The following is a 25,910-nucleotide window of genomic DNA, read 5'->3' on the forward strand; positions in this document are numbered from 1 at the left end:
CCACACTGCCTCTTTAATCATGAGCAGCCCCAAAGGCTTCCCAAGGAGGTTCCCCTGGCTGCTCCACAACAGGCTAGGAGCAGAGGGACAGATCAGCAAAATGGGCAGGGGAAGAGAGTGAGGCAAGCTGGAAATGAAGGGCCAGGACTTGGGCCTTGGGATTGAGAGACATAGGCAGAGGCAATGAGCAGCTAAAGGTTCAGATTATGGGCAAGGATGGCCAAACCCTATAGGAAGAGGCTAGGATGGAGAGCCATCCAACCATGAAGAGGACCGTTTGTTCCAAGAGGAAGACAAAAGGGTCGTTGTACAGGAGATCTGCCTGGTGCTCAGCCCATGAACTTGCTCCCTCACAGATGGCTCATTGCTGGGGGTACCCATCAGAAGCAATTCCCACTGATGGAACACTGACTAAAGATAGTACACAGCTCACTAAAGTGCAGGAGCCTTCACAGACCCATTTCATCATTGTCCAGGTGGCCATCAGCAGCCCCATTTGGCATGTTAGCTCAGATGTGGGACTCTGCCCCAGCATGCCTGTCTCCCAAGGCTTGCTCTTTTTCTGACTCTTTGCGGCCTGAGGCAGGGCTTAGGATGGCTGGGGGAGTGGGGCTGGTATTGGGAGTTGGGGTACAGGCCCTTGGGCTCAGCACAAAGTCCACTGAGGCCCAATCCTCACCAGGTCCAGAGATTGGGATGCAGGGAGGAGTGGAGGGGCAGGACAGGTTAGGGCTCAGAGAAATGGGCAGGGGAGAGGCTAAGAAGGAAAGGAGGAGGGGAAGGGGCTGGAGACACAGCTTGAGGAAGAGAAGGGAGATGAAAATAACTTGGTTCAGGGAAGAGCTGTGAGAAGCAAGGGCTGAACGGTGGGACAAGGGCCACCTAGAGAAGACACAGAGAGGAGAGGGCAGGGAGGGGTAGGAAAGGAGGGCAGAGACATATTGAAAGGACAGCAGATGAGGGAAAGGATGCTGAGGAGAGAGAGGAGGGAGGGAGAAGAAAATGGTGAAAAGGATGAGGAGAAGTGAAAAGGCAAGCAGAACAGAGTAATGGAGTGAGGGAGGGAGAGAGAGGGGAAGAGACAGGAGGTGGGGAAAGAGGAGGAGAAAGAAAAATAAGAAGGGAAAGAAAGGCAAAGAAAGGGAGCTACTGAGGGAGAAAAAGGAGGAGTGGACAAAGAAAGAGAATGAGGAGGCAGGGAGGGCATCGGGAAAGCAGAGAAGAAATGTTAGAGGAAGGAAGGAAGGAAGGTGAGAGAAGAGAAAACAGCAAGGAAAGAGCCAAAGACAGGCAACCAAAAAAGGCTTGAAGGCAGGGGAGGACCGTTTCAGATGGCACTTGTGACCTGGATGAGAGGAATGACCAGCCAAGCCTGTGAAGATTCATTTCAAAGGGGGTATGACATTGGTCTGCTGGCCAGTCTCCCAGGAGACACTTCAGCATTCAAGCCAGCACACCTGCATGACCCATTGATTCTTTCCACTCCATGAGAGACACTTATGCCAGCCCACCACTAGGTAAGCCCACTACTCAGCAGAGCTGAGCACTAAGCTCTGAGTGTTGCGTGCTGGCCTAGCTGGAGAAGTAGCTAAGCTTTTCCAGCTGTCATTACTCTGTGGCCATGACTCACCAGGATAGGGGCCCAGAAGTCTCCCTGCCTCTCTCCCTTCCTCCTTACCTATTTTCCTTCCTTCCATCCATCTTTCTTTCTCCACTCAGAGTTGGTCACAGCTTTACCTCACCTCCAAGTTCTTCAACTACCCTAATGAGGTAGGTGGTGGTCTGGATTCAGCCCCAGGTCCAGGTTGAAGCCCACAGTGAAAGCCAGGCAAAACCCAGGTGCTTGTGCAGCAATGCCTCACAGCTGGCTGCTAGCTAGTGTCTCCACTCCTTTGTGTAGGAAGGGAAAATCTGCTTCCAGATCAAAGTTGTGGCTTTGCAGGGCCACTAGTCCAAAGTACTAGGCATCCCCAAATGTAAGGTGGCATTACAGATCTAGTTATAGTCACTGGCTATGAAAAATATGCTCTTAAAATAACAGGCAAAATGAGCTAATATAGGATTTTCATGCCATTCACAAATGATTCAATACACTACAAGATTTGAAAATAGACAAAAATCAAGTTCCAGCCAGCTCCAACTCAAAATCCTCAAATGTCACCAGTTAGTGCTTACTCCATCTGGCTGCAATGTTATCTCTGCACTTGGATAAACAACCCACCAGAAACCTGAGTTTGGGGCCCATGGTGACTCAGCTGGGGGCTTCTGTTACTTTAGACGAAGTTCAGGAGTAGCTTCCAGGTCACTTGCCCACAGTGGCCAGTGCTTTGAACCACTCACACGATGGGATCTATCTGAAGGTGTCCCGTAGCAGGCACAATTAACTCTTAGCACATTTGGACACAGTCATTGGCTCACCTTACATTGTCTTTGGGCCAAAGAAAACTATTTTCTGTTCCACAAGATCAGAACAAAAAGGAAAGAGCCAGATTGTGTCTGCAAAATGAGCGGCATTTCTGGGACTCTTTTCAGGCAGATTTCCTCTTTCCCACACTCTGTTTCCCCACCTATTCCCTGACCCACATCTGCACAGAACTGATATATTTCCTGAAACCACTGCTATGCTATGGACATAGTGGACACACACTTGTTTCCTGAAAGGCTATACTTTTATTCCATAGGTATAGTAGGAAACACAGACAAATCCACACATGTTAAAAAATAAATACACTGGTTTCCTTATTCTTTCAAGAAACATTTTTTGGCATCTTCTCTGTGCCAGGCACTGAACAGGAACAAGGAGATCACGCCACAAGAGGTAACTTGATCAAGCAGGGCCAAGGGGATCTCTGGAGACCCCCAAATCAGGGTTGCTTTGGGAAAGGCCAAATTTAACTTGAAACCTAGGGAACTGGTCTCAGCCCTTGCAAAGGCTGGAAGGCCAAGGAAGGAAAGAGACAAGGGCCATGGCTTCTAGGCTCCACCCACATAAAGAGACAGTGTTCCTAGGCCCATGTGTCACTCCCCAAATTGTTTCAGTGTTTAGAGGGAGGGTTCCTTCCCAGCCTGTCTTTCCAAGCACATTGCATATCCAAGTGCTCAGTGATGAAATCGATCTGCAGAGGTGACTCACAGGCAGACAGCCAGCGCAGTCACAGAGCCCTGTCTGCATTCCCAATTTGCCTGCTCAGGTTGTCGCCTTGTTAATGTTATTTACCAGGCTCAATTCCCCCAATGCCTGTCCACAGCCTCTGCTAGAGCCCTCCAGGCACTGTCCCTGTACGCCTGTCGCATCTTGTCAATGCCTTCCTGAATTCAACAAGTCTGGGCAGCCTGTCTCCAGACTTGCCTGCTCATTCAGGGGGTGGGGAGGGGGCCAGGATCCAAGAAGGTGGCCTGCTGGCTGCAGCCCCATTACCTCTCAGAGCAGGTCCCACGGGGAAATGTCCCAGAGCTACACCTCTCCTGTCTTTCCTTGGGCAAGAAAGAGAAGGGGTTGCCAAAAATGGCTCTGCAGCGTGCCACTGTGCTCTTGGCAGATGTGGTCAGGGTCCCAGTCAGTGACAGGAGGGTGTGAAGGGATGGGATGGAATCCTATGCAGAAGGGATGGGCTGACTGGCAGGGGCGGGGGGCGGGGGGGTGGGTGCGGTGTTGGCGCTTCAAGAACTTCCTCCTACCATGCCTTGTGCCGTGGCTGCACTTCTTATCTCGCCCGGGGGGGGCCCTCTCTTCTCTCTCCTCTTCTCTCCCAGGGGTCTTGGGGTGCCCCAGTTCCCTGTAGTCCAGGTCCTGCAAAAGGGTTCCTGTGACATGCAGAGTGGGCAAGGGCTTGGAAAACTGGGTGTTAATCTCCACTTACTGCAGGAGAGCGCTCCCGCCGTGTTCTCCGGCCAGAAGTGGAACAGCAGCTGGACGAGTGATCTTGAACCTGAGGCAGCCTGGCCAGACAGCTCATTTCAGACTCTCGTCCAGGCTGCTGTTCACCTCCACTGTCCGCCTGTTCAGCCCACGTCGCTTGGCCTCCAAGACCTGGGTCACAAAGGTTTCTCCCCGCTCCAGCACTGGACAGTCTTGACCACTTTAGAGCCAGAGTTCTTGAAAAAGCCAGAACAGAAGGGTCTCCAGAGACCTTCCTAATTGTACAGATAAGAAAATAGGCTACAAATTCATGAGGCAATACTAGGAACTTCTGTTTACTATCATCTCACCACTTCTCCCACCCAACACCAGCCCTGAAGCCTTTCTAGCCACCCACCTTGCCCTTTTAGACTGAAAAAGAGAGGCAGGCTGTGCCTCAGGACTCAGACCCTCAAGAGCCAGAGGATCAACCTATGGATCTGAGGGATACCCATTCCTCCAGCTGGCCTCTGATTCCATCACTCCGGGAAAACGTTGGAAGGACTGGGATGTGGCACAAGTCCAGATTGGATAACTGAGTTGGCATTTAAATAACCTAACAACAAATTGCCCAATTTAATTTTCTTACTCAATCCAATAAAGGAGAAACAAGAAAATGTATCTAATTAAATACATTGATCCATAGAAACTGGCAACTCTGAAGGTCTGCCTGGAAGTTAGCAGTTACATAAACGAGTGATGCAAGGGTATGAGTTAAGAAACTCATCCCTTCCCTTCCTCAGAAAGGCTTCAAAGGGTCCTGGAAAACTCTTTCTTTAAAATAAGTGAGAAACTGAGCCTAAAAGGGAAAGGAACTCATTCAAGTTCAGCCAGTGAGGCCAAGTTAATTCCAGGGTCTGTGGAACTCAAGAGAGCATCGGGTTCATGTTCCACTTCAGCCAGAGACTGGGGTCCTTGACCTTGGTCTTCAGGTTATTTGCCCAATTGGATCCTTGGACCTGGCACATCATCTTGCTTGCCTAGACATCTCTGCATCCTTCAAGACAACATGAGGTTTTCAGGTATATATCTGTATATGGATAGCAAATTAGCAGCTTGCTCCGACTCCCTTAGAGCACCACCCTGTTTGAGTCCTGTAAGTACAAGTAGGTTAAAAGTTCTGGGAAAGAGCAGAGCATCACCATGCCTGGTGGAACCAAGAAATATTGGTTTGATTGGAAATAAAGATAATGCCTTATTTCCCAACTCTCCCACTGTGCTATGCCGCAGGTTTCCAACAGTAGAAATTTCCAAGTGTCTAGTAAATAGGGGTGGAGCAACCTACCTTACATTCCTGGGATCCCAGGCCAGTACCCCTATCAGAGCCTATACAGGCGTTGCCCTGGGTCCAGCCACAGCACTGAGCCCCTTTGGACCTGTGCTTGCCAAGCCTTTTAGCTAGAAATTCATCTTCATCACCATCCCAAATGGTGCCAAATATTGCTGGCTTGGTGCCAGGTTTTAAATCAGGGCTGGACTGTCCTTCCAGGGAAATGTCTGTCTTGGAGAAAAGCAAAATCACTTAGTAGTTGGCAGCTCAGTCCATTCCAGGGGGAAGGTGACCTGCTACAGAACCCATAGTCAGTATAGCAAGCCATTCCTCCTGCTGGAAACAGATCGCATCCCATGCCTTCCTACCCCAGCTCTCTGTTCAGTTTGAGGAGCTCTCCCTTCAGTAGGACCCTCTAGGGAGGGCCCTCTATGGTCCCCACCCATACTTGTAGCCCCAAGTAGCCTTGACTGTGGGGAGGGCACTGTGAATCCCACACAGACCTCTCCCCAAGAAGCAAGGAGAAAAAAAGACACAAACACAGATGAGCATGGGGGACAAGTATGATAAACCTGCTTGTAAGCATCAAAGGAAACTTCAGGGAAATGTAGCTTTATGGCTAACTTTGAAAGATGAGGATGTTGCAGACAGAAATTTGAGGGAAGAAGTAGGTATAAGCTGAGTTCCCTATGTGACAACCCTGGGTGGGTTATGGAATGCCAAAGACTCTTGTGTGGCCACAGCACACCTAGAGCATATGAGGATACGAAGAGAGAGAGAGATGAAGCTTAGAAGATGTGATATAATCCATTAGAGAGAGGGAATGGAGGCAGCCCTTCAAGGAGTTCCCAGCATTCAGCATTTAAAGAGCACTGTAACTTGCTAGTGTCTGCTCTAGGTGCTGGCAATACAATGGGGAAGAGCAATCATGTCTGCTTCAGGGTGTTGACAGTGAAATGGGGGAAACAATAAATAAACAAGAAAACAAATAAGCAAGAGGATTACAGAGTAATAAATACTTTAAAGAAAGTCAAACAGGACAATGAGACTGAGTGTGACACAGGAGGTGCAGGCTGTTTTTATGTGCATCTGTGTGAGGGCCCCTTCAGAAGCCTGAAGACAAAGAAACAGTCTAGAGGAAGAGGGATCAAGGCAGATGTACAATAAGTGCAAGGCCACAAGCTTGGTGAGCATGTGTTAAGAATTAAAAGACCAGAAGGCCTGGGGCAGAGAGAAGCAGGGGGAGAGAAAGAGCAGGAAAGGTAAGAGATATAGCCTGGGCCTATAACAGACAGGGCCTGGAGACCACAGTCATGAGTTTGGATTCTATTATAGGAATAATGGGAAGTCACTGGGAAGTTTTAAGCAGGTAAGTGGAGAGGATTTTAGGGAGACAAGGTAGAAGCAAGGACACTAGTCTGAAGACAACTGCAGGTATCTGGAAGAGAACTTATGGTGGTCTGGCCCACAGTGGGACCAGTGGAGGTGGGAGAGGTGTGTGGATTCTGACTTTACATTGAAAGTTAAGCAGAGACTATTTCCTGACTGGTTGGATATAGTGGATGAAGGAAAGAGGTAAATCCAGGATGGGTTAAAGTGTTTTGGCCTGAGCAACTGAAAGGGTGGATAAACCATTACTGACATGGGGAGGATTGGATGCAGCTGGTTTGGGAGAAAAACAATCAAAAGGTAAATTATGATGGTGTTGATTTTGAAATGTCTTAGTGGCATCTGGTAGGCATTTGGATATTCACCATTATCTGGTCACTACCTTCATGTGCTATTGGAACAGTTATTCATATAATCATTTTCTTTAAATCAACCTTAAATCAGCTCACTTTTTCCTTTAGCTCCATGCTAAGCAATAATATTCATAACATCAAGGGATTTTTTAATTAATTAATTAATTTTTAAATTTACATCCAAGTTAGCATATAGTACAACAATTATTTCAGGAGTAGATTCCAGTGATTCATCTGCTATGCTCATCCCAGCAAGTATCCTCCTTAATGTGCCTTACCCGTTTAGCCCATCCCCATACTCATGATCCCTCCAGCAACCCTCAGTTTATTCTCTATATTTAAGAGTCTTTTATATTTTGTCCCCTTCCCTGTTTATATTATTTTTGCTTCCCTTCCCTTATGTTCATCTGTTTTGTGTCTTAAATTCCTCATATGAGTGAAGTCATACAATATTTGTCTTTTTCTGATGAATTTTGCTTAGCATAATACCCTCCAATTCCATCCACATAGTTGCAAATGGCAAGATTTCATTCTTTTTGATTGCTGAGTAATACTCCATTTTGTGTGTGTGTGTGTGTGTGTGTGTGTGTGTGTGTGTGTACCACATCTTCTTTATCCATTCATCTGTTGATGGGCATTTGGGGTCTTTCCATACTTTAGCTATTGTTGATAGTGCTGCTATAAACATTGGGGTGCAATAACATCAAGGGTTTTACAGACCTACTGGTGTTTTTTGCTCAATACACATTAAAATCAATAATTACAAACATAGTTCCCAGATTCCCTTGAAGTTCAACCCTGACATTTCCTTCATACCCAACCCTCAGCAGAATCTGGGCACCTAGCATACACAGACTTGAATTGAGCCATTGGCTTTGACACCCAGGAGCCTCTGAGGGCATTTGAAGGGATTGCAGTGAGGCATTCAGAGAGGAAGACCTGGTCCGACAGCACAGTGAAGCCCTGAGGGTAGATACCTAACTGCCTCAGTGAGCCCTGCTCTGCCCTCTGCTAGATGGGGGGGGGGGGGGGGCGGGGGGGGTTCATTGAGCAGAGCCCACCACCCTTTTCTTAGGTCCATGCGCCCTCTGGTGGCTGGGTTTTCTGGCTCTGTGCACTGGGGGCTTCTGAGCTCCTGTTTTCAGGCTACTCAGTAGGGGACCCTCTACTTCCGCCTCCTTTCAAGGAAGGAGGAAGAGGTCAGATTAGCTTTAGGCTCAAGACTAAGGAACAGATATGTGCTGCTGAGGCTGAGACTCAGGCTGGGCTGAGTTGGGAGCAGCAGTCTGCAAGCCAGGCTGAAACCACCAAAGGTCAGACCAAGAGGGGAAGGAGAGTGATGGGTGGGAGCAGGGACTTTTGTTTTCTACAGAAGGTCACCAATGCAAAGAAAAGCACATTGGTGGCTATATACAAATAGGACAATTTACCTTAAGTGGGTATTTTCAGAGGAAAATAAAAAACATTCCAATATAAATATTTTAAAATTAAGAGCAGGGAACATCAAACTGTGCTGAATAAATACAACACATAATGGAAAATGTACTTCAGTTCTTATATTACACCCAGGTATGGGAGAGAAGTGGGGGTGGTAGCCAGAAATGGCCAGGAAAGAGTCAGGCTTTTGCAGAAAGCAACCAAGGAGGGGACTGGGACGGGGCACAGACACAGACACTGTCTGTCTAGGCTGACATCCAGATACTCACACAGGTGTGTGTTTGCACACACATGTGTGCACGTACACACACACACACACACACACACACACACATACACCCAGAGCTGCATGGCACACACATACACACACATACACCCTGAGCTGCATGGATATTCTTTCTGTCACTCTTTCATCTTTTTCTCAATGAGCAAAGTGTGTTTAGATGAGAAGAGACCAATTGCTAAACAGACCCTCACAGTCCAGTATGCAAGAAAGTCTCACATAGAAGGCTGTGGTAAGCCTGCGAACTGAGTATCAGAGGAAGAAAAATCAGAAGAGTGATCCAGGCAAAGGGAACAGCATGAGAAAAGTCCTAGAAGCCTAAGAGAATGTAGACATTCAAGGAACCACAAAAGCTCATGGGTGATTCAATTCAAAGATGTCTGGGGAGAGGGTGGGAACAGAGCCCTGAATCCTGCATCTCAACACAGTGGGTTCCCCACATGACCCACATGAGTCAGCTGCTTTGCACTGGGGAAAACCAGGTCCAAGATTCAATGTCTGCCAGGTTGATGATGTGAAATCAGGCACCCGTGGGGGCTGGACAGAAGGTAAACCACATTCTAGGGAGAAAGACTGCAGATTTCTTACTATAACCAAGGAAAAATTTTTCAATGCAGTCTTCCCCCTTATTCTGGGCCCAGTGCCATTCTAGGGCAACAAAACTAATACCACTCTGGCTTCCAGCATGTAGGGAAACTTAGCTCCTTCATGTAGCCTTATCTATAAGCATCTGGGCAAGCAACTGGTTGGCTCCCCAAGGACTCCACTTCCTGGGGGCTCAGTCTGTCTTGAAGTGAAGGGGCTTAGTTAGAGCTTTTCTTTCAGCCCAGCACCCAAAGGGGAAGCATACACAGAATGCTGTTCAATCATGAATGCCGCCTCCCTACTGCTCCCACTCTCAAGGACCAAGTCTAAGCATGGGTAAGATGGGTTATAGATCCCTCCAAGTGAGTCTGCCCCTGGTTAATATTTGTTACTATAAGGTAGGGAAGAGGCCAAGAAAGTACATTAAATGTAAAATAATTCTGGCTAGAAGAACGAATTCCAGTGAAAATCAATGATGACACCTACATCCAGGCAAATTGGACTACATCAAAATTAAACACTTCTGTGTATAAAAATGTACAATCAACAGTTAAAAAGCAACCTATGGAATGGGGGGAAGAATTGCAAATCATATATCTGATATCAGTTAACATCACGAGTATATAAAGAACTCCTACAACTCAACATTTAAAAAAACAAACAACATGACTGAAAAATTTGCAAAAGACTAAATAGACATTTCTCCAAAAAAGATAAACAAATGGCTAACAAACACATGAAGAGATGCTCAACATCACTATTTACAAGGGAAATGAATATATGACCACAATGAGATACCACCCCACACCCATCAGTATGGCTACTGTTAAAAAAAAAAAAAAACAGGAAACAAGTATTCGTGAGGATGTAAAGAAGTTAAAATCCTTGTGTGCTGTTACTGGGAATGTAAAATGGTGCAGTTTCTATGGGAGACAGTATGATGGGCCCTCAAAAAATTACAAAAATAGGATTACTATATGATGCAGCAATTCTACTTCTGGTTATAGTCTCAAAAGAAATTAAAAAAAGAAATTGGGCAGACATTTGTGTACTCATGTGCATAGCAGCATTATTCACAGTAGCCAAAAGATGGAAACAACCCAAGTGTCCATTGATAGATGAATGGAAAAACAAAATTTGCTCTATCTATACAATGGAGTATTATTCAGCCTAAAAAAGGAAGGAAATTCTGACACATGCTACAACATAGATGAACTTTAAGGACATTATGCTAAATGAAATAAGCCTGTCACTAAAGGATAGATACTGTATAGTTCTGCTTGTATGAGGTATCTAAAGTAATCAAGTAATAGAAACAGAAATTAAAATGATGGTTGCCAAGGGCTAGCAGGGAGAGACTATGGGAAGTTTTGTTTAATGAGGAGAAAGTTTCAGTTTGGGAAGCTGAAACATTCTGGAAATTTGTTTCACAACAATGTGAATGTACTTAACACTATAAAATTGTACACTTAAAAATAGTTAAGATGGTAAATTTGATATGTATTGTACCGTGATTAGTAGATAGAGAAATAGAGACATAGAGAGATGACAAATAGGCAGAAAGATAGGTAGGTAGATGATAGAGATAAGTGTGTGCACAAAGGCATCTAAATCTGCATCTAGAGCTTCTTGCTCACTAATTAGCACTTGTCCTTTGGATTCCTGGTCAAGTGGTACCCACTCAAATATCTGCTTCTCCAGAAGATCCTCCACGAATCACCAGACGTAGTGTTTCTGTCAAGACCTGGATACTGGCAAATGGAAACTTAAGAGTTTCAGTGTGTTCACTTACTGCCCCAGTAATTAAACATTTTCTGAAAGCCTGACCTGGGCGAGGCATGTCCCCAAGGCTGAAGACAGAGCAGTGAAGGACAGTGTCTTGGCCCTGCCCTCAAAGAGCCCACAGTCTGGAAGGGAAACCAGAAAACCAACCATACAGCAAATAGCCAGGACACAGACTAGCAAGTGCTGTGGGAGCCTAGAGAGGGGATGATTGACTGCATATGTGGGAGCTTTCTCTGAGAAGGTGGTGCCTGAGCTGAGTCCTGAAGGACAAGTCGGGCTTAGATAGACAGCAGAAGACAGCAGAGAGAGTGTTCCAGGCAGGGTGAGTCCTGGATAAGAGGAAAAAAGAGGGGATAAAAGGAAAGAATGTGAATAGCAGAGTTGAGCAATAACCACTAGTTTAAATTAATTTATTAACTTATAAGCGCCTCTACTGCAGATATGAACTTGAAGAGCCTCCCACACACTGCCAGCCTCAGGGCCTCTTCAGTAATGTTCTGTATAGAGGGGTGATGGCCAGAGCTCCCACCCACCTCCTTCTCCAGGTGGCATTTCCTTGCTCCTCACTCCCTGCCTTGGAATGGACCAGAAACAAGGAGAATAATCATCTCCCTGGTCCAGAGAACCCTGCAGAGACCTTACTCCTGGATGGCAACATTAAAATGGATGGACAGACTAGGACTTGGAGTGCCTGATGGAGTGGCACCCCTAAGAGAACACTCTTCTACCTGCCCCCCTCCTTTCCTTGCCTTGGGATACAGACACTGGGTACCTGTGCTGTCTGTAGTCATTTCTTGAACTACATACATGTGCAGGAAAATGGGGATATTCACAACACATATTAGAAAAGCAAGGGCCAGAACCAAATGGGAAGTGGCTATGTGCAAAGGACCTGGGAGAGAGGGCAGTTTCACATTAGGGTAAACACTGTCCTGCAGATTTGCTTCTTCAGAACAGATCATTGCCCAGGCTTCCAGCCCTAGGACAGACCCCTTGAAGACAGTTCAGATGCTCCTCTCTTTCTTCCTCAGACTTGGACAAGCTAAAGCTCCTGGAAACTGAGCCAACATGGTCTACTTTGGGCATAATCTTGGCTATTAGCTGGACCTGGAGGAGGGCTCCTAGATGATTGAGCCAAAAACCTAGGACAGAGAGGCTTTGGGGAGAATTCAAGAGGGTAATGCATACAAATATGGACACCTACACAGCTCTTCTAGTTCCTGGGGTTAAGGACAAGGCTGGTAAGGCAGTTGGGCCCAAGACCTTATGGCTTATCAACAGCAGCTGGCTCAGGGCTGTTCATCCCATCTGACAGGTAATCATGGTAATCATCTTCATTGTTCTGCTTCATCTTGGTTTCCAGAATGGTGATGCGCTGCTTAAGTTTCTGCTGGGCTCCTGTGTACTCAGCCAGCAGGCGGCCAAAGCGAGTGTGCAAGGTCTCCATGTTTGTCTCCAGCTGATCTAGTTTCTCCTGCACGTCTACCTCCATGCTGGCTGCCACCTCATTCTCATCTAGCAGTCCCTCCTTTATCAAGATCTCCCGGCCCCTCTCCTCCAAGACCTTCTTGGCATCAGGGTACTCAGTCACAGCTTCCATAAGATCATCCTTGGATAAGCAAAAGAGATCTGAGTAACCAAGGCTGCGGATATTGGCTGTGCGTCGATTGCCCATTTTGCTGCCCTTAATGTTAAGGATACTGATCTCTCCAAAGCAACTCCCGGCTGAGAGCAGGGCATATTGAGTAACACCATCATCAGCCACTACTGCCAACTTGCCCTCCTTGATTATGTACATCTCCTTGCCAATATCACCCTTGCGGCAAATATAATCCCCAGGGCTGAAGACCTGAGGACGAAGCTTCAATACCAGCTCCACCAGCAGGCCAGCCTCACAATCCTGGAAGATGCGCACTTTTTTGAGGGTGGATAGATGGACATTGATGGCTATCTCAGCCCTCAGCTTTGCTGGCAAGTTCTTGAGAACTTCCCGCTCATCCACACTCTTCTTATTGGTCCACAGGTAGTCAAACCACTTAATGACCTTGGCTTCCATCTCCTTACTGACCTTTCTGAACTGCATGTAATGTTTGACAGCATCAATCTTGGCCTGGAATTCAGCCCGAGTGGCATTCATGTTGGAGATCATAGAGCCCACATTCCCCACAATGGTGGCAAAGATGAGGACACCAATCAGGAAGTCAAAAATGACAAATAAGTACTCCTCATCCTTTACAGGAGGTGGTGTCTCCCCAATGGTGGTGAGTGTCAGTGTAGACCAGTAAAGGCAGTAGATGTATTCCCTAGCCAGGTAACCATACTCAGGGTCAGTGATATTGGGATAAACCCAAGTGTCAACTCCAAAGCCAATGGACTTGGAGATGGCATAGTAGATGCAGGCATTCCAGTGGATGATGACCAAGATGTAAAGGACCAAGTTGCTGATTCGGAAGATGTTGGGGTAGCTGGTGCGTGTCTCAGTGCGGTCAAAGAATTCAAACATGCGGGCAAAGTGTAGCAGGCGGTTAAAACGCAGCTCAGGGCTGTGGATGCCCACAGCAAAATAGATCAGATCCGTGGGAATGATAGAAGCTACATCCAGCTTGAACTGTAGGGTGTGGATATAGTTGTCCCGCAACTTCTTTCGATCTTTGACCAGCAGCCCCTGCTCCAGAAAGCCTAGTAGAGATGCAAACCAGTATATCAGCTCTGCTCTCAAGCCTGTCCTTCCTAATTGGTTAATGTTCAGCAAGGGAGAAACTGCGCATTCAACCCTCATTCCTAAATAGAGGTATAGGAAATTCACATAGCAAAGCTAGCATGAAGGACCCCAAGAGATGATCCCAAGGTCTAAACCTCACTAGGCACATGGGGACTGTAAGATTCAAAGAGGAGCAGACACCAACCCGAGTCCCAGCCAGGCAGTTGAGTCTAACACTGTGTCAAGAGAGCTTCCTGAAAATGTGGACTCAGGATTTTGGACCTATGGGTCATGCTCCTGCCTGTGCATCACAGTTATTCACTTACCTGTGCGCAGTCGGATGAAGAGGTCCGCAATGTACACCGCATCTGAGAAGTAGTCCAGCACTAGCCACACTAGGTAATAGGTTTTCTGTAGGTCACTGAAGCAGGCTCTGTAGGAAGATAGGACTGGACTTCACCCTCAAAGCCAGTCAAGGATCCCTGGAGGTCTCAAACTGAGTGCCCACTGACTGAAGGTCTTGGGATGGCTACCAGGATGCTGATGATTCACAGTCAGTCTGGTGTCATGCAGAAACTTAATGACAAGCAACTTTTACTCCAACTCTTATTATTGCATAGATATCCCTAAATAAACATCTACACTGACCATTACTTGTCTATCTCATCCACTGAACCATGAATGCCAAGAAGACAGAGACTACCTCTGAGTCATTACTGCATGCCCCATGCTCTAGCCCAGAGCACCAGGATTTGACAAGTGTGAGTTAAATGAAAAATGAGTCATTGGAAGTATGAATTATAATACACAGCTGAATAGCCTCCATGCCCATCTTTTCAACATACACCTACTGAGAGCCCAATACAGAGCACTGGCCAATCCATGTCAGAGAGAAGATAGTAGTTGGGCTTAGCCTAAAGGTAGTGGTAATGAAGAAAGGTTGGAGGATGCAGGACAGTTTTAGGAGGAATTAACAAGACTTGGTGACTGAATGGGTAGAGACCTAGGATATGGACATAATAGGAGATAGAACCCAGGATGATGGCCCAATGATTGTATTAGTCAAAGGGAAAAGCAGTTAATTCTAACTACTTGGTCGCATTTCACATAAAAGCCCAACCCCCTCCTCTGCTGCACAAAGCCTACAGAATAGTCCTGTGACTGCCTCATGCTCACTTGGAGTCCTCCAGCCACACTAGGCCATCCTGAGACAAGGTTTTGATACTTGTTCCTCCTTCCCAGAAAGTTTCTTTCACCAACCTCATGTCTCTTGGGCATTTGTTTTGTTCATATTTGCTGCCAGTGTCTCCCACTAGCCTGAGAGCTCCAAGACAGCAGTGACCTGATGGATGTTCAGTCAAATCCTTGCTGAATGAATAACTGAAGTGGGGGATGGGGTGGAATGGGAAAGCTACCTGTAGAGAGTGGCTTTGGAACTGAAATTGTGAGAAGAATCTCCATAGGCTAAAAATAGGGAGAGGGAATTTTCTCTTGAGGCAAGAACATGTTATTATCCAAGAGTAGAGAATGCTAGGGCTGGGGTTTGTCCAGAAGGTAGAGCTAGTGAGAAGGCCAGGTCCAGAGGGCCTTGAAGGCTACATTGAGGGCTTGAACTTCATCCTGTCAGCAATGAGGGACAATTGAAGGGTTTGTGAGGAATGACTGACAATCAAATCCCAGTTTATACAAAGCATACTAGTTGCAAGTGTGAAGGATGCATTAGAGGGGACAAGAGTGACTGAAAGAAATGGGTGCAAAGCTGTTGTACTTGTCCCAGGGAGAAAGGAGGGTGGCCTTACCAAGGACAGTGTTGGTGTGGATGGAGAAGTAGGAACAGATTATGGATACCAGGAAAAGGATAGAGATGAAGCTTTAGTAGCATATTAAACTGGAAGGTGGGAGGGGGCATTGAGGGTTAATAGGGCAGAGGGAGGTGCCATTGGCAAGCAGAAAATTCAGAAAGAAGGCTGAGCTGGAATGAGCTCTGCATCCATAGCTGAGACTGGTATTCTCTCAAACCCAAAGCCTGTGCCCTGGGCTTCTTTGGCCACCCCCTCCCAGATCCCTCCCTGCTCACCTGGCCACCAGCAGGCACCAATTGTAGAGGACAAGCATAGCAATGACAAATAGCCAGCGGTAGTACCAGTCCCCAGCTGGGTCCAAGACAAATAGTTCAAATTTCTTCCTGAGGAGACAGACAGAGGCCAGGCTTGGGGACTAGGTCCCCAGTGTGGCAGCACCCCAGCTCCCAGAGGCTAGGGGTCCCTTAAAAAGTAACACTTATGAGGATGTACAGAGTAAGGACTGAGTTGGCTCAGGGCCTCATTTTCAGAAAGCCACGACTTGGTACTGGGCATCTGAGTAGAGGTCACATAGATAAGAGTCACCCTTCTTCCTATTTTAACCCCGCATAGGCCCATTGGCTCCAATGACTTATGGAGACTCCTTGCTCAGAGGGCAAGGCAAGGGGCAGTGTCTTTATTGGGGTTGGCCTCAGGACCTAGGGAGGGATTTCCACAGGATGGTAATGAGGGCTCAGGGATCCCTCCTGGGAAGAAAGAGGAACTCCAAGCAAGTGAGTGCCATGTGCTTCCTGCCCACCCCACTCTCCTTGTTTGGTCTCTGGCCTCCAGCTCCCAAATCACTTTCCCAGAAGCTACGTCCCGTCTTGGCAAAAGCTCTTTTCCTCCACTGGCCAGAATTGTGGAATGCCGGCTTGGCCAGACATCCCCAGTTGCCTACTCATTCCTCAAAGAATAGACCCTCTGGTTCCACCTCTCTGCCCTCCCTACTCCTTCCTGTGCAGTTGTTCCAGGCCTTCCTTAGCCAGTTAGCCCCCAGTATGGCCTCTCCAAAGGCCCACCTCTGTACCTACATTGGCACTGGTGTGGTCATACTCTCAGCAGCACTCCCCAGTTTCACCCTTCTCTGCATTTACTGACTGCTGAAACTGAGAGGGGCTGGTACATATTTAGGTGCCCTTGCTATTTGCCTCATTAGCAGCAAGAGGACATATGAAAAAGGGCAGCTAAGGGAAGAAAAGCCACCAGGGGCTCCCATGGCAATTGGCCCCTGGAAGTTGGAAAGTTTGTGAACAAGGAAAATGGAAATGTACTGGAGTTAAAACCATAGCAGGTCTCCTCTGCCAACTCCTTTACCTGTCATGGCAGGGTTTGGTATAGACCCCAGTCTGTCCCTGGTGATGGCATAAGAAAGGTCACCAAACCCTACAATTGCATGCTTGGGAGTCCCTCCAGTCCCAAAAGCTGGAAAACTATACTTGGTGCCCTCGCTCTCGCCATCCTTGTTGCCTTTGCCATCGTCTTGCTGTGTTGTCACGGTCTGGAGCTCAGGCCCACGGAAACGTTCCAGGAATGAGTCAGGTCGAGGTTCCTCCTCACGGAAATTCTTGTTGGCCCACTCTCTGATGATCCCCACCAAGCGGACAATCCTAGAGATGACAGGGAGCATGAGCCAGAGAGGAGAATCATACTGTTCAGAAAGGACCCGGGCCCAAGAGCTCACTATCTGTTGAGGGAGATGGAGAGGAGACCCTGGAAACAGGCCAGTCTATGATGTCCCCCATCCTAAGAGTTGGGAAGGGGGCCAGCACTGAGGGCAGAGAGGAGTTCAGGTATGTCTCTGAATGCAGCCTGAGGGGTAAGGGATAGCTCTGAGAAGACTCCCTGTAGGAGGTGCCATGTCAGTTGCTTATGAAGAACAAATAGGTGGTTTCGAGCAAGATAAAGATTGTGCTAATGGAGGACAGGCCAGGAGGAAGATTGGCCTAAGTTTCTGGATTTCCCTATGGAGCCTTATGACTCTGGGCTGCAGATCTCAAGGTCCTCTACTTAGACCCTTTTGCTGGAAAAGATCCCCCCCCTTCTCTCAATTAGGAGACAGACAATTCTAAAGGGAATGATCCACTGACCACTTCTAGCTTGCTCACAGGAGCCTCCTCAGAAGAAAACTGCTTCCTAGGGATCTTGGCAGAAAGGCTCAGTTGGAGTGAGACAAAGAGACTCATGGTAACCACTCTGATAGGCCCCATGGGCAAGAACAGGTAGCAGGAGGGCAGTGGTGGAACCCACCTGCGGAAGCCACCCCTCCCCCGCTGGGGGGCATCCATCTCTGCCAGCCTCTGCAGTTCTGAGGAGGTGTCATCATCGGCTGTAGATTGTGGCCTGTAGAGGAAGGAGCAGAGTTGACCAAGGTTTCTCTGGGCATACTTTGTCTCCTATTATACTTTTATCTCCTGGAAGGTGCTTAGAAATCCCATGGTCCCTTTAGAGGGTAACTTTAAGCCAAAGATTGTTTGCTCTGTGGCAGTAAGGCAAAGCTGGGAGAAAGGAAAAGCCTCCAGGTCATCTCCGAAACCATCCAATCCAATAGATTCACCTGCTGTTTGTCCTGTTGTCATCTTTGCCATTGGCCTTGATGGCAGGAGGTGCATGGAAGTTGTGGTTATTGGCTGGGGAACTCTTCACACCATTGGATTTTTCTGTCATCCTCCATGTATGACTGATATCCTCACCTGCTAGAGAGATGGCCAAGAGGAAGCTCACAGACAATCTTAGATACCATATAAAGTAGAAGAGTTGCAGGTGAGCAGTGAGAACAGAACCAGTGCTCACCTGGCAAACCTCAGCATTCCTGGGTACTGCTATGGCAATGCAGGACAGGGGGATCCAGCACTGCCTAAGTACCAGGCTCTAAACACCAAAAGGTGATGGTTCTGTCCCCACCATGCCCGGTAATTTAAAAGGAAACAGGAGTAAATTGCAAAATGTGTTTATTTTTCTTTTACTGCAGTGAATTTTTTGATAAATTGACTATCAATGCTAAAATGGAACAAAACAGCGGCGCCTGAGTGGCCCAGTCAGTTAAGCATCCAACCCTTGATTTTGGCTTAAGTCGTGATGTCACAGTTCGTGATATTGAGCCCCATGTCTGGCTCAGTGCTGACAGCATGGAGCCTGTTTGGGATTCTCTTTCCTTCTCTCTCTCTCTCTCTCTCTCTCTCTCTCTCTCTCTCCTCTTCCCCTTTCTCTCTCTCAAAATAAAATAAAATAAAATAAACAAAAAAATAGATAAAAACTGTCTAAGACATCTTCTGGTGCTTTGGCTTTGCAGATGTCTTGCGCATGCTTACACTGCTGAGCACCTCCAAACCAGCCACTGCCCCAAAACTCCTGCCCCATGGAACGAGATGTATCTCCTTGGCCCAAAAGAGCTGCTACCTCCCCTGGCTCTCTGACTCTCCTGACCCAAGACCACGTTAAAACTCATGCTCCTCAGGTGGGAGTCCATTTTTCATTGACTCTTTCAACCAGGGGTACTGTCTCTGGGGATCCTCCTTTCAGCTCCAGTTATATTCTTTCTAGCACACATTCCAAGTAATGTCGCACAAGCTGAGAAACAAAGAGGAGCTCTGTGTGTCGAGCAGGGAATGAAGAGGAGAGAAGGGAGAGCTCCCATAGGCCCCATGAGCTCCATGGGCTCCATAGGCAGTGGTACCAGGCAGGACTCTCTCCTTTGGGCTACAGGGAGCCCTGGAAGAGCTGAGAAGTAGCATAGGTAGAGCAGCATTATATTCTAGAAATATCCTCTGGCTGCTAGGTAGAGACTGGATTAAATGGGGAACAAGATTGAAGGCAAGGTGGTAGGGAGAAAGCTGAAGAAGATGGTGCCAATAGAGCCTGAGGTGAGTAGAGTGTAAAACTACTCAGGAGGGAGAAAAGGCAGGACTCAGAGATGGATGGGAGAGCAAGTGGGTGGAATCACACAAAAAGAGAATACAGAGTGAGGGACCAGTTCAGAGCTCTGGAGAACCCTAACATTTAAGATATGAGTAGAGGAGGAGGTGTCCACAAAATAGACTAAGAACAAGGAGCCTGAGAGGGAAAATCCAGAAGAGAGACAGGAGATTGTACTCTGCAGTATTTCCTGGCATGGGGTCAGGGGGGTTGGGGCAAGAGAGACTCAGGGCAGCTCTTCTCTGCTCAGGCTGGTCGGCATGCCCCACCAGATTTTGATCATAAATGGTCAGCACACTCCCCAGGTTACCTATGGCCCCTACTGTTGAAACCCTGCCACTCCCCACCTTTTCATCTCTCCCTCCCCATCCACCTGTTCCAGCGTCTGAAGCCGTCACCATGGTGAAGGCAGGTACATCAAGCTCCGTGGTGAGTGGTAATAACAAGCAGCCTCAAAGCTGCTCCCCTGGTGCTCTCTGTGGGACTACTGCACTGGGATGCTAATGAGGGCACCTGAGGAATAGGAAGCAGCATCTCTGAGTCCCTGCTTGGACCCTAGAGGCAGCAGACCATGGAGACAGAAAGTTCCAGGCAATGCAAACAAAGTTGATGCCATTCACACTGATCAGAGTGGGCCTCGGTAGAGCACTGTTTAGTGAATGAACAGCAGGGGTACAGGTGGGGCAGTAAAGGGCAAATCCATTGCAAGGATGGAAAGTACACTGGTGTGAGGGGGCTAGACCCAGAGTGGAGAGTGAGCAGAGGAGGTCAAGCCAGCCCAGGGAGGCTGCAAACACCAAGCAGAGGACTAAGGACAGCCTCTCACTGATAAACATCTAGTGCAGGTGCTGCCTGTCACATTTGGACCTCTTCCTCACTTACTAATCATCCCTAATAGCAGTGGCTCTCAGCCCACAAAAAGGACAGCTCTGGGGGCACATAAAATTTATGCCCTCTCTAAGGTCCTAGCACCAAGACAGATTCCTGTCCCATGATTTCTATTCCTTCTCTGCTGGGAACAGACCCTTCCTTCAGTCTGGTTGCCCAGCAGCTGCCCTGCCACACACACTTTTATTCATCAGAACCACCCTTTCAGGCTGCTTGGCAGGGAACAAAGGCAGGCAGCAATCCCCTTACCCTGTAGGCAGCTAGGCCACTGGTTCTCATCCTCATACTCTCCAAAAATTTCATCTAGTCCTAAGGCTTCATTTACCATCATGTCCCAAAGCAAGATCAGAACCCAGGCATCTCTCCAAAGCTACCCACCCATATCACCAGCTGCCTGGTAGAAATCTCCTTTGAGGCACATTAAATGCAACATAGCTGAAACTAAACTTGACACCTTTGCCTACAAATTGGTTTCTCCAGGTCACCCATCTCATAAAGGGGCCTGCCTTCTACCCAGTCATCCAAACCAGAAACTTGGATGTCAACCATAACTCCTTGTTTCCTTCCATCATCACATCAAGAGAGTCTCTATCCTCAGTCAAATGAACCCCCAAAGTGTCAACAATCTGTCCATCCACTGTCTTCCATTCCCAAGGCACTGGCCTGGTCTCAAGTCTTCACTATTGCTCTCTAGACCTGCTGCATCAGACTCTGACTGGCCCAATCCTCACCAGGCTCTGGACTGGAGGGAAGACATGGACACTATCAGGGTTTGCTGGGAGTTAAAGCTCTCCAAGGGGATGAGAGCATAGAAGGAAGTGGAGGGGAGTTCTGAGGACCTGTAAAGGTGAAAGGTGACCCAAGGAGCTGAAAGAGTGGGAGTGACTGAGGACAAGCCCCAAAGAAGGGAGATTTTCAGGAAGGGAGGAGGCTTCAGGAGCCCACCCTTGCATCAGGAAGAGCAGGATTGCCTGTGGGGCCTGTCTTTGTCTACTGCCTCAAGCAAGAGCAGCCTCCAACCTTCCGCCTCCCTCTCCTCTGGCAGTCATTAGATTATTCTCTGTATTTATAGGTTTGATTCTACTTTTTGTTTGTTGGTGGGGAGATGGGAAAAACAGGTGAAAGGGAGTGGAAAATACAGGCTTCCACTTATGGAATTAATACATAACAAGGATAAATAAAGGTACAGTGTGGAGAATATAGTCAATGATATTGTAATCGTGTTGCAAGGTGACATATTGTAGCTACACTTGTGGTGAGCACAGCATGACAGAGAAGTTGATTCACTATGTTGTACACCTGAAACTAATGCGACATTATGTGTCAACTATACTTAAATTTTCTAAGAAAAAAAAAAAGAGCAGCCTCTGGGAGTGGTGGTAAAAAACAGCATGTTTTGCAGGGTTTCATAAGTAAGTAGTAGGAGGTGAGAAAGAAAAGATATGAATATAGCTAACTCTTTCCAGAAGCTTGACTGAGAGAGAAAGGAGAGAGATAGAGGTTCTCTGTGTTGCTCCTGTTATTCTTTTACTAAAAGGAGATTTTAAAAAAAGCAGGTATAAAGTTTTTGAAGAACAATTCAACAGATAATGAAAGTATCTGTGCATGTGACCAATTCCATTTAAGGCTGGAGCTCATGAAAGATGGATATAATGGGTGGCTCCAGGTACCAGAGGAGTAAGGGGAGACTTATGAAGAACATAGAGGGAGGGGCCAATAATGAATAGACTAGGAAGGAAGGAGGTGACAGACAGACAGGTTAGATGGGGATGGGGATATTGTGAGAAACACCCGAAGGGGCTCAGTCATGTGAGAATTCTTACATTCTCAGTGAAATGAAAGAGGTTTCATCTTCAGAGGCATCAGGCAACAGTAGATGCAGACTGGAGACCAGAAGGTTTGCAATGGCTGCTGCAGGGTTACACAGGGGAAACTGAGTAAGTGTGAGGGCAGGACTAGGCTGGGCAAGAAAGCACACCATGTAACTGGCAAAGGGAAGAGAAATGGGTAGGGTCCTAGATGGAAAGTGGGACACCCAAGGAAGAAAGCTTTCAGAGTAACACAATGATTCTGTAAAAAGGCTGATGTCAATCATGATATACTTCTGGACCTCTTTTCTCTTCACCTACAAGTTGAGCAACCAACCCAAAACTTTTATAGAAAAACAAGATCCAAGGAGTTTCTTGGATCCTGGTTGAAAGCATTCTGAGGACAATTCCTTCAGAGATGCTAAAGCCAGGGACAGAAGGGACAAAGTAGTCATACAGCCAAGACAAAAAGGCAGATTAGCTTCCCGTTCGTGGCTCATTCAAATGCTCACTGCTGCCTGGTACTCTTTTATTCACTCACCTATCCCATGCATATTTCCATGGCACCTATTGTGCATCAGGTCTGTGATAAGTGCTGAGGTTAAAGAGAGTTTGGCCAAGTCTCTGAAAATGTTGTTCCCAGAATAAAAGGGAAGAGAGGAGCACAAGTCATCCTCAGAGTCACTTCTCAATTCATGTCTATTCTGTTTGTCAACAACATTTGACACATCTTATCTACTCTCTCTTTCTTAAAATAAGGGGTTCTACTCTCTTTGTTCTCCTCCCTCACTGGCGACTTCTTACAGTGTCCTATAAAAGCATCTTCCTCTTTCCTAACTTTAAAGTTTGGAGTTTCCTGAACTCAGTCTCTGGATGGATCCCTTATCTGTTCTTTCATTTCCTCAGTCAGGGTTGTGGCTTTAAACACATCTGTATTCCGATGACTTGAAAATTTATAACACCAGCCCAGCCTCTCACCTGAACTCCAGTTTGCCTCCCTGACATTAGGGAACAACGGTCAATGACCACTAAGAGTCAGGAAGAAAATTATCCCTACACTTGCGCCAGATTACTTTTGTGAGAGGTCCCAGACTGTGTCACAGAGGCAGGAAAACCAGATGGAGCCTTATAGATTCCTTGGATTGAGAAGACAGACGAGAATATCCAAGGAATTCAAGGCAGTTAGAGTTTGCAGAACAGAGTACTGGAGAAAAGAGAACTGCAAAGAGACACAATTCTGGAGATGTGCAGAGACCCTTTCAAGTATTCACCTGACCATTTATTAACACACACCTATGATGAAGGAAGTTATCTATGGCTGGGGAAATAATGATTCCAAAAAATTAGAGGTAATAGCTCCCAACCCTAACACAGGGCTTAGAATAGTGTCTGATGCCACCAACTAGACTAGAAAACCTAATGATTAATGGGGTATTGGGTAGAGTATCCAGAAGGGTCCTGATACTGTAATGGAGAATAATTCATTCCTAGACTGAACCCTGTTCTGGTCCCACTGAAAAAGTCTGAAAAGCAAAACTCAAAAGGATCAAACCCTTTCCAAATAACTTCATCCCAGAGCAAGACCCAAAAATATTTTTAAGAATTAAAAAAAAAGTATCCAGCATCCAACAAGGTAAAATTCACAATGTGTGGCATCCACTTAAAAATTACCAAGCATACAGATAATGTCTCCATAATGATGAGGAAATTATCTACCAATTAAAATAAATCCAGAACTGATACAAGTGTAAAATTACCAGACAAGGGTATTAAAATACTTAAAGTAACTATATTCCATATGTTGAAAAAGTTAGGTAAGAGTATGGAATATATGAAAAGACCCAGATCAAACTTCTAAAGATGAAAACTACAAATTCTGAAATGAAAAGTACATTAGATAGAACTAATTGCCAATCAGATGTTGCAAAGAGATTAGTAAACTTGAAGACAACAAGTTTCATGTTGTTTAGTGTATTTTGTCTAACATAATAAAATTATCTAAAATGAGGGATGCCTGGGTGGCTCAGTCAGTTAAGCATCCAATTTTGGCTCAGGTCATGATGTCACAGCTCATGAGTTCAAGCCCCACGTCAAGCTCTGTGCTGATAGCTCAGCTGATAGCTGAGCCTGCTTCAGATTCTGTGTGTCTCTCTCTCTTTGCCCTCCTCTGCTGGTCTCTGTCTCTGTCTCTCTCTTTCTCTCATTTACTCTCTCTCTCTCTTTCTCAAAATAATAAATAAACATTAAAAAATTTAAAAAAATCAACTGTCCAAAATGAAGCACAAAGAGAAAAGAGAAACAGGAAAAGAAAGAGCAAAACATCAATGAGCCATAGGACAACTTCAAGTGGCTTAATATAGGTGTTGGTGAAGTTCCTAAAGGAGAGAGAGAAAAAAATATATATTTGAAGAAATAATGGCCATTTTTTTCAATTTTGAGAAAAACTATAAGCCCACAGATACAAAAATCTCAATGACCTAAGCACAAGAAAAATCAAGAAAATGATACCAAGGCACATTATAATCAAATTCTGCAAATCCATTGATAATGGAAAAATCTTTAAAGTAACCAGAGAAATAAGACACATTATGTACAGTCACAAAAGTAAAACTGAAATCAAATGTCCAATAATAAAGGTAGGACCTGATAGTAATAAAGGCAAAATCTGTCTCTCAGGCTTTCCTTCCAACTTCCAACTGGACATCATTCTCTGGCTCCCCTTGGACGACAGCAGTTCACCTCATCCCAAATCACACTGAATTCACCATCACCATCAGCCTTTCAAAAGACATTTGTGACCAACTGAGACTTCAAGCCTTCAGCTTCTGGCCTTCAGTGTGGCTTGGTACTCAAGCTTCTTCCTGAAGAGCATGTCCAGGCTCAGTCTCCCTGTGCACAGCTTCTCACCAAGTTTTCAAAGTCCTAGGGTGAAATCCACACTATGCCACCCTTCTTGTCAACACCGTCCTGCACTAGAATGTGCACTGCCTGAGGGCAGGCATCAGTATCTGCATTGTTAGGCACTGCATCCCCACATAGCACTGAAGCTGGCTCCTGGAAAGCACTGATATACACATTGATGAATGAAAGTAAGGAAGAGATGGAGAGAGGGGTAAGAAAACATAAACCTTAGTGCAGTTCTGAGGAATCTCAGAAGACTCAACTCAGAAGAGGAAACTGCTAGTAGAGAGACTCACTCCAGTGCCGCTTCCTGGAAATCTCATGAGTCCCTCCAGGTGACCAAGTATCCCAACTTCTTTTACAGTCCAGGCCATCTTGGCCTCAGATTCAAGTTAATACCAGCCAGAGTTTTTATTCTATGATTAGGAAGGGAATTCTTCCATGACTGACAGCCTAGAAAGGTGGGCTCCAAGTCTCAAGCCAGAAGCTAGTGCCTCAGATATTCAATCCTAGCCATTACAGCAGAGAAGGTCCTAGGCTGCAGGCAAAGGATGGTACCAAGAGGTGAGTCATGCACACCATGGGTGGCTGGGAGGTAAGGGCAAGCAAGCAGGAAAGCAGGGAGGTAGGCAGGCAGGCAGACAGTGACAAGAAGAACCAAGAAGAAGCTAGAACCTGGGGGTACAGAGGCAGCTTCTCACTCATTCAGTAGCTATCATGTGCTGAGTATTTGACCTGAGTTAATTCACTTAATCCTCACAATCTGATGAGTCTGATAGTATTATTATTCCCACTTCACAGATTAAAACCTAAGCAATCTGGCTCCAAAAGCACACTCAGCCACAGGGCGAGCCTG

General features: G+C 46.5%; 1 protein-coding gene across 1 annotated transcript; it reads right to left on the reverse strand.

The window, feature by feature from the left end:
* Positions 1–12,264: 12,264 nt before the first annotated feature.
* On the reverse strand, positions 12,265–18,209 carry CNGA2 (cyclic nucleotide gated channel subunit alpha 2). Its single transcript, XM_047097775.1, has 6 exons — positions 18,100–18,209; positions 17,793–17,885; positions 16,982–17,152; positions 15,779–15,886; positions 14,028–14,134; positions 12,265–13,679 (listed from the first exon to the last, which is right to left on the reverse strand). Exons 1-6 carry the CDS (start codon positions 18,207–18,209, stop codon positions 12,265–12,267), a joined length of 2,004 nt encoding a protein of 667 aa, XP_046953731.1.
* Positions 18,210–25,910: the final 7,701 nt, after the last annotated feature.

The sequence above is a fragment of the Lynx rufus genome, unplaced genomic scaffold (assembly GCF_022079265.1).
Source record: "Lynx rufus isolate CCGP_SWC_20201006 ecotype Redwood Valley unplaced genomic scaffold, mLynRuf1.p SCAF_40, whole genome shotgun sequence".
Taxonomy (NCBI): Eukaryota; Metazoa; Chordata; class Mammalia; order Carnivora; family Felidae; genus Lynx; species Lynx rufus.